Source organism: Octodon degus, unplaced genomic scaffold (genome assembly GCF_000260255.1).
Source record: "Octodon degus isolate 3935 unplaced genomic scaffold, OctDeg1.0 scaffold00015, whole genome shotgun sequence".
Classification (NCBI taxonomy): domain Eukaryota; kingdom Metazoa; phylum Chordata; class Mammalia; order Rodentia; family Octodontidae; genus Octodon; species Octodon degus.
This window is the reverse complement of record NW_004524591.1, coordinates 11,665,524-11,675,306: the sequence shown is the minus strand read 5'-3', so window position 1 is coordinate 11,675,306 and position 9,783 is coordinate 11,665,524. Positions and strand designations below refer to the sequence as shown.

General features: G+C 41.2%; 1 protein-coding gene across 1 annotated transcript in view; it reads right to left on the bottom strand.

Annotated features, from left to right (window-relative positions):
- Dnah11 (dynein axonemal heavy chain 11) overlaps window positions 1-9,783 on the bottom strand; it is a 375,268-nt gene that overhangs the window by 26,486 nt on the left and 338,999 nt on the right. The window contains exon 72 of the mRNA XM_023709848.1: window positions 8,555-8,782. Coding sequence (XP_023565616.1) covers window positions 8,555-8,782 — 228 coding nt within the window. The remainder of the gene's footprint in view (window positions 1-8,554; window positions 8,783-9,783) is intronic.

Sequence of the window (9,783 nt, the reverse complement as noted above, 5' to 3'; positions counted from 1 at the left end):
ACTCATTTAATATGTGTAGCACAGCAGCACTCCACTGCATATAAATGCCATATTTTCTTTACCCATCGACCTGCTGATGGGTATGTATGCTGCCTTCAGGATTTAGCTACTGTTAATTGTGCTGCTATAAACATGGGAATGCATACATCACTGTAATAGGGAGGCTTTCATTCTTTTGGGAAGATACTCTAAAAAGAGAAAGCTGGATCGAATGGAATTTTGATCAAATGGAATTTTTAGCTTTCGTTTTTTGAGGACCCTCCATACTGATTTCCACAATGGTTGTACTAGTTTACATTCCTACTAACAAAACCCTCAGAAGGGTTTCTTTTTCCTGTAGCCTTGCCAACATTTGTTATTTGATTTCTTGATAGTATTCTTTCTGGAGTAAGATGGAATCTCAGTGTTATTTTAATTTACATTTCTCAAATGGCCAGAGATGTTGAACATTTTCTTTCATGTATGTCTTGGCCATCTGTACTTATGAAAAATCTCATTTGCCCAATTTTGATTACTCACTGGGGGGGGGGTCTAATTTTTGAGTTCATGTATTCTAGATATTAGTTCTCTATCCAAGGTGTAGCTATAAGCAAGTCTTTTTAACAATGCCAATCCTGCTTGATGTCATTTTTCTCTATAAAAGTTTCTTTGTAAAATCCAGATGATAAAATTACCTTCGTCATGGGCAGAAGGCCAATTATCCACAGCTACCGGTTCTTCCCTTGTTCCAAATTAAACAGATCATCAGGGTACATGGTCACAGTTATGGTCACGGTTATGGTTGGTACATTGTGCCAACTGGAGGAGTCTGGAAGCTTACCTAACTCCATGGCTCTATATCCTGGGGTGAAAAGGACACATCCTTACTGCTCTAGGATGTCAGCTTGAGAAGTTTAGGTTAACTACTAAGCAGGGGTGATGGTCCTTACTTTGTGTACATCCTGAGCTTGTGGAAGAGGAGGGCACAGAGATAGTGTGGGTGTGGGCAGATAGCTGATATACAACGTAAGGGAGGAAAAGGAGCTTGTCCCTCCGCATCCCGGGGTTCTTGCTGTTTTTGCTGTCTTCTGCCACCTTGGGCTGCTGCCCCTGCACCATGCCTTGGAGCCAGGTGATTATGGACTGAAACCTCCACAAACTGGGAGCGAAATAAACCTTTCCTTCTTTCATTTTGGGTGTCGGGTATTTTGGCTCAGCAATGAGAGAAGAGTAACCTGGGCAGTACCCACTGACAGACTGCTTCCCAGCCTTTGGGGACAGAGGTACCATATGACTGAGGTTTTGCCAGCAGCAACTGAGTTAAACTGACATATATAACTTCCATGACATTTGTTTAAAAGATAATGGCTTGTCTCAGCCACCACTCTCTCACCTTTTCTTTGGGCTAAAAATAACAATGGGGCACCCCTGGACATGAGTCAGGAATGAGAAAGGCACCCATCAGCTTGGGTGTGGGGATGACCTCACAGATGCCTCATATGCGTGAGAGAACAAACTGAGATTCTGTTTGAATTCTTATAGTTTTTCTTTATTACAGTAGTTTAGCCAGCACCTTTATCTCCATGACACATGGTCTCTACTCACCTGAGGATACAATTCACTGCTGCGACAACTGAACAAAATGGGGAGCAGTGGAAACCATGTGCCCTGTAGACTAGACCTTTTTTTTTTTTTAATGTAGAGGGAAAATCAGATCTTGGCCTGCTACACTGGTATGGTTAGGGCCTCAATAGTAGTAAAAGGTAAAAAAGCTGTCTAACCTATAGCCTAATGCATTTTACTCATTCTCAAATTTGAAGTTCTATGTAGGGAATACGGAAAAGAACCTGAGGACTGCTCCTTCATCTTGCATCAGAGAAACATGCAGCAGCGTCTGTACTTTCCAGTCTAGTCTAAGATGGTCCAACCACAGCCAGTTCATGTTTAATACTGAGCTGACAACTTGAGACATAGAGTTAGGACTTTTACATAAAACAGTACAGTTCTGATCTGCCCAAGGGACTTCTGACACTAAACCAACACCAGATGCTTTCTCTGTGGGGCAGGAACAGAGAACGTAGTTTCTTCTTGTCATGATTCAGCAGAATCCGGGGCTTTCACCAAACACAAACCATACAATTTCCAAGGAAAAGTCAATGTGCATGCAGTGCAGACCTATTAAAATCACCAGGCCATTTTCAGGTAACTTCCAGGGTTTGGAAATATCACAGTCATTAAAGACTTAAATGTGCAATCATTAAAAATAATCTGTCCACAACTAAACTTCAAACAAAAGGCAAGGCCACAGAGGAGGAAAAGCAAAGCCACGTAATTGGAATTAACTATGATGGATGGTAAAAATATTACTTTTAAATATAGGACATTTCTGGGAGTCCCTATATAAGCATCAAAATTTCACACCAGAATTATGATCCCACAAGAAACTTAGCAGCTTCATGAATTACAGACAGGTCATATAAGTCCCAGGATACCGTAATAACAAAAACATTAATCTAATATGCTCCTGCATATAATTCACTTGGTTTTATCCTAAGGGCTAAAAAAAGTGAGGGCATGTTCACCTCACTGTGCCCTGATAACTTAAACTACGGGAGCAAAACATGAGTCAGGCTTTTCTAAGAAAAAGTTAGAATCCACCTACTAGTTCATATTTCAGGGAGCTGTATTTTTAGAAACCAAGTAATGAGCAAACTGGTATCAGAAAATGTGCAAATATGACTTTGAGTAGGATTTGGCATCCACACAGACGTTGTAGTGCTTGTTAGATGGCACATGGCCCCCAACTTTTGTGCATAATTACCATTTGTTTCTGCCTGAAGATTTTATAGAAAAAGAAATCTGTATTCTTATTCTAAAAACTATGGTTATTTGGGCCTTGGAGATAGCTCAGCAGTCTAAGCACCTGTCTAGGCAAACACAAGGATTCAGGTTCGATCCCCATTACTGCACACTGTGCTGGCCCCTTCCTGGGCACACTGAGCCGGCCACTGAGACCAGCTATGGTGCAGCACGCCTATAATCCCAGTGCTGGGGAGGCTGAAACAGGAGGATCACTATGAGTCTGAGCTGTGTAGTGAGACCCTGTACCAAATATATAGCAATAAAAAACAAAAAACAGAAACTACGTTTGTATATGAAAATGGCTCAACCCATATTCCACTATGACATCTTCACCGAGCAGAGGCACTGAGCTGAAAGAAGTATACAATGGCAGTGTCCTACAAAAAATGTGGCTTTACATCTTGGTCCCTTAATGATCATACACACATAAATATTAGAAAGTACTTCTGGAATAAACCATTAATACCAACAAATTTTGTTCATTTTGAAGGTAGTTTCTAGTTGGAGAGGAAAGATTATAAATGCAGATTTTGATTTGAAAAACTAAAGGATGGGAAACAAAAATATCCACACAAAACATTCATTTGCCTGGATTTCTTGGGTACTTTTCTCACCGAAGACAGCTCCTGGGAAATAGAAATAAGTGGGATTCATTCACATAATTCATGTGGACAACAAGCTAGAGGGACAGTACTCATCCCTCTTTGATCATTTCACAGACTTTGGCAAGACTGAGCCACGGAAGCAACGCAGTGTGTCATGGAAGACATGAGAGTTTAGAAAGAAACACATCTGACATGGAACACCTGTTACCTGTCCTAAACTGTTTCCTTGCTGATTTTTATCTGCTGAAGATAAATTTAATTTTCTCAGTCTCTCTTATATGTGGGTAATAAACTGTGATTAAGTCTGACCATGAGATGAAAGATCTATGTATTGTACAGGCCCTCTCTTTTAAGTTTCCTTTTTGTTTGTTTGTTTTTGGCGGAAGTGGGGATTGAACTCAGGCCCTGGCACTTGCCAGGGAAGCACTTATTCCACTGAGTCATCTCCCTGGCCCTTAACTTTCCTTTTTAAAAAATTTTATGTATTGATTTGTTACAGGGTCTCACTATGCAGTTCAGACTCATAGTGATCCTCCTGCCTCACCCAGTGCTGGGATTACAGGCATGTGCCTCCATGCCTGGTTTCGGTGGCTGGCATGGCACAGGGCTGGCCTGGCATGCAGTACTGGGGATCAAACCCAGGTCCTTGCGCTTGCCAGGCAGGAATTTAGACTACCGAGATATCTCCCCAGCCTCTCCTTATTTTTAATTTTGCTTTCTGCAGTTCAGTTAGCTATAGTCAAACACCAAGAGAAACTACTAAATAGAAAATTCCAGAAATATACAATAAGTTTTAAATAGCTTACTATAATACACAGTTATAAGTATTTTTAGTTTTTATTGCTAATCACTTATTGTACTATTTATGAATTATTGACTTATCATAGATATGTATGCAGAGGAAGAAAAATACACACACACACACACACACACACACACACACGATTTATTTATTTGGTGTTGCCCACAGCTTCAGGCCTCTACTGGGGGTCTTGGAATGTGTCCCCCACGGATGCAGGAAGATCTCTATATGAACGCATAGGAATCATCTTTAATAAAAAGCACACATATTTTCTCTATCATCCCGTTTCCCTCTTCTGGTAACATGGATACAGTGCTGCAAATCTTACTCCCACCTGGGGCCACAGTGAGCTGCGACCAGCCAGGATGACCACCACTTTGATGACTTCGGTTTGTGAGGTCCACTTCTAGAACTCTCATGGAGCAAAAATACTTTTTAACCCAGTTTAAGCAACTGTTATTTCCTAAGCACTTCTTCCCAAAATAGCCAACTCGTAACTGATTAAAAAAAGTGTACTGGGAACTTATTTGTAGATAGCTAGGGGCAAAGGCAAACATCCTTAAATTACATAATCTAAGTGATTATGCATTATTTTCTTTTTCTTTTTTCTTTTTTTTTGGCAGAACCAGGAATTGAACTCAGACCCTTGCGCTTGCCAGGGAAGTACTTATTCCACTGAGCCATCTCCCAGGCCCCTATGCGTTGTTTTCTAACAATGACGATTCAGCATTCATAGAAGACTGTCATCTTTGCTGAAATAGGTTTGTGGAGAAGTTAGTGAACCACTTGGATTATCTTCGCTTTTGCTGTATGACCAAATTTACTCTTACTACTTAAGAGTAACCTTTCACTAAAAAGGGTTATTTCTCCCTAAAGTTCTGAAATGTCTTTCCAACAAAAATACTATTTAATTAATAGATAGCAGTCAAGAGAAGGAACATCTTTATGAATAGACAAGAACAGGTACTGTTAACGAGAGCCTTCATGCACAGGCTTTAATAGGTCTGTGAGTCTCTGTTATCATATGTAATAAAGTGAATGTGCATTTACCTTGCACAGGTATCCAAAATTTTCTTCAGTTTCCAAGGTCGTCTTCACACACACACACACACACACACACACACACACACACACAAGCTGAAGGACAACTTGGGGGTATATTTGTTTCTCTATATGGACAACTACTTTAGAAGAGTGAATACATTGTATAGTTAATAGCTATTCTGGGAAGAAACTTGAATGTTTCACTGGTGGCTGGAAATTATGAATTTTTAAAAATTGTAAAAAAACAAATAATATGGGCTGGGGATATAGCCTAATGGAATAAGTGCCTGCCTGGCAAGCACAAGGTCCTGAGTTTGATCCCTGGTACCAAAAAACCCCAAAACAATCAAATAATATGCCTACCATTGTGAATGTATATTGCAAATATCTAAAAGATTCAGCAAGACTTTTTTTTTTTTTTTTTGCGGAACCAGGGATTGAACTCAGGCCATTGCGCTTGCCAGGGAAGCACTTATTCTACTGAGCCATCTCCCCTGCCCCACAGCAAGACTTTTTAAGTGTCTGTTGATGTTGTTTATATAGTGTTTTATGTCTATGTCATAAGTTATTTCATTAGATAATTAAATGTATTCTTCAATACTGTATTTTTTTGGGGGTGGGCAATTATAATTCCTTCATGATGTTGGCTTGAGTATTGGCCGAAAAGGTACTAGAGAAAAAGCCTAGCATGTTGGGGTGCTTCATAGAGAATAATAACAGATGTAATAGGAAGTTGAATAACCAATCATGTGTCTTTCCTCTTGAGGGTTCACTGTACTTTTTTTTTTTCCCTCCAGTACTGGGTATTAAACCTCTGGATTGGGGGCTGGAGAGATGGCTCAGTGGTCTAAAGCACCTACTTGAAACAAGCTTGGCAAAGCACAGGGACCGCGGTTCGATCCCCAGCACCACATGCCAGCCAGACCCACCCCCTGGTGGGCTGAGCTGGCCACACACACACACACAATAAATAAATGTAATAAATAAAAATAAATAAATATTAAACCTCTGGATCTTGCACTGAGCTAAGCTTTTTTAAAATTTTGAGCCAGGGTCACACTGTTTCCCTTGCTGGGGTCCAACTTGTGACCCTCCTGCCTTAGCCCCTACAGTGCTAAGATTACAAGACTGTGCCATTACACTGGGCTTCACTGCACTTTCTTAATAAAAGCACTACTTTTGATGGATTTCCAAGAAGTAGGGAAAAGAATAGGAACACAGAGCAGTAACAAAAATAGAGACTGGAGGATCTGGTCATGATACAGATGGTATAATTTAGAAAAGAAAAAAATAGTAATGTGGCTATCATTAACTTGAATATGTAGCGATTAATTTGGTACACTTGGAAATGAAATGAAAACATAAATAGAGTAGTACCATACATACAACCTGAAAACAGAGACTCTGAATTTACTAATATCGAAACTATACCTGAAACTTCTTGAAATTCCTTCATGTCACTGTCATCACCAAACAAACGCTCCTCCTCCTGTCACTAGAGATTCTGTTTCTCCGCCTGCACCTTTCAGAAGCAGCTTCCTCAGAAAGCTTACATGTTCGGCCTACACATGTGGCTACGGAGATCGTAGTGTTAGTGTCAAACTTAAATCCACTTCTCGGTCATTGTGTTGCTAATCACTTGAGGGCTCCTTTGCTCAATGTGGATAGAAATTGTGAATCAGCAAAGTGCAGCTCTGTTAATGCCTCCAGGCTCAGACTAACAGGGTCCTTGGCCCTCTGTGGCTCTGAGTGCCCATAGCCCTTGGCTCCTAGTGTCACACCCTGGGGCCCTAGGTCATTGACTCTCTGCCACTGCTAGATGAGGCTACCCATCAACATCAGTCAACACCAGTCATCGGCATTTGCCAGTGCTGGTTTCTGCTGCCACCATCAGTAAATGCTGGTTGCTCCGAGCCACCATGGTCCAAGAAGTAAGCAATGACTATACTGGCAGGCCCAGCAGAGTGAAGCTTTACTTGAACAGAGCCTGGGCTGTGGCACAGGGTGGTCGGTATACAAAGGGAACTCTTCTAGATCAACCTGGCAAATGTGAGAGCAGGGCCTCTTGTATAATAGGAACAGGCCTGTGATTGGCCCAAATTTGAGCCTCATGATGGGCCTAAATTGGTCTCAACTCAAGTCCTCTGATTCAAACTTAATGACTGGCCTAAATTCAAGTCTACTATTTTGTTCAAATTATCCCCACAGCAGCAGGGTAGATATCACTCAGACTGAGCACAGGGTACAACTACAGCTGCAGTTGGCAACCAAACTCTTTCGGCAACTGCTAGAGGAATAAGAGAAGAGTGAGGCCATTTCTAATCTGTCTCAGTTAGACTAGGTAGTGGTAACGAACCTATGCTCTTTGTATCACTGGAAGTTCTAAAAAGTACACCATCACTGGACTAGGGAATGACGGGAAATTCTTTCAAGAGACTTAAATGTACACACAAACACGTATACACCCAGCCACATGTATGTGAATACTCATGTACACTGGAGATTTTACTCTACCCCTCTCAATGAGATGTGTGAGGTGATGAGGGTCTCTATAACCTTGTGAGAAGATCTATATTGTTAGCCCAGGTTGTTTCTTCTTCCTTTTGTAAAATTAGATTTTATTGGTGCATTTTAGATATGTATTTATCAAAGAGAATTTGCACCTATACATGATATAACTTGTTTTCCCCTTTGCCTTACTCTTCTCCAACTCTTCCTTCCTTCCCAATTTACAAAATTTTGTTTCCATGTTATCCTTCTTTTCTCTCTCTCTTTTTTTTTTTTTTGGTGGAACTGGGGATTGAACTCAGGCCCTTGCGCTCCACTGAGCCATCTCCCCAGCCTCCTCTTTTTTTTTCCTCTTTTTAAAATTTTATTTATTTATTTATGTGTGTGTGTGTGTGTGTGTGGCCAGCTCAGCCCACCAGGGGGCGGGGCTGGCTGGCATGTGGTGCTGGGGGATTGAACCACGGTCTCTGTGCTTTAGCTTAGCTTGTTCTAGGTAGGTGCTTTAGACCACTGAGCCATCTCACCAGCCCTTTTTTCTCTTTTTAAAAGAACCTTTTCTTTCTTTCCTTCTGCATTCCCCTTCCCATTTTAACATGTTCCTATTTCAAAATACATTTTTGTCCTTATTTACACTTTTGGTTTCTCACCCCACAGAAACAATGCAGTATTCACACATGCATGTCTGATTTAGTTCACTTAAGAGTACAGACTCAGGGTGCATCCATATTCCTAGGAGTGGCTTCTGCTTTCTTACCTGATCAAAGTTGTACAGGGCAGCATGCAAATTGGCTAGCATTCCAGTGGGGGGCTCATTGGTAATCTTAATGGAATTTTCCAGGAGTCCTTGAGGGATGATATGCTCATCTGGCGTAGGTGCAGACTCGGCACTCATGAACACCCTGTAGTCCTCGTGGCTTCCTTGGCTGAATCCTTCAAGGAGTTTCTCCAAGGTTCCCAACCACTTGGCCACCAAGTGGACATTCTGCAAGAAATATGACTCATGGCTTCTGGGAAGTTTTTGTGTATTAGTTAAATTATATATAGTATTACAACAATCTCGCGTGTTTGTGTGTGTGTGTGTGTGATGAACACTCATAGAAGCACAATTTAAATTTTCCTTTATCATCAAATCAGGAAAAGAAAAAAAAAATCCAAAACACAAGTGAACACTAAGCACAGCCAATGCACCCAGTCACTACAGGTTGGAAGCCAGCATTTCCTCCCAGTGCGTGTGCCTACTAGGTATGTGTACCAAGGCACCACTCACTTACAGTTGCCTAATATTTTTCTTTGTAATAGAGTAGTTCAAACACAATGGATGAGCCATATCTTGGTTAGTTTAATAAAGTTTATAAACCAAAACCAGAGTTGTACCTATCACCCGCTTCATTGTTTCTGGTGGAAACCACTTCTACATAAACTCCTACTCCTTAGCATACAGACTCAGAGGACAGAAGTGACGACCTGCTGAAAAAGAAAGTAATCTCTCATTGTTAAGATGCCCATATATTCCTAACATATTACTTTTCGTAAATCTGACAGCGGCCAAAAGTCATGAAACAAATAAACCACCAAATGCCACTGTCATCACTGTCCTTTACTTTGCAGTCTTATGACATAGATGTTTGCTCCTGGAACACTGACCACCCAGGTAGAGCCTGGCGGCTAGTGCAGGGGCGGAGGGTAAAACCTGCGTGTCACCTGCTCTCCTGCTTTGGAGAAGTTCTAGATACAGTGATTGGAACATCACACCCAGGGAAATATAACTATTTTCAACAAAGAAAAGCATTTAAAATGATAACAGCTATTGAAAAAAAAAAAAAAAGAGTGTCAGGGCAAATGGGGAAGAGAATATAGTGCTGTAGATATTTGGTGAAATTTCACTTGTGAAAACCCCTCTGCCGGGCTGGCGAGATGGCTCAGTGGTCTAAAGCACCTACTTGGAACAAGCTTGGCAAAGCACAGGGACCGCGGTTCAATCCC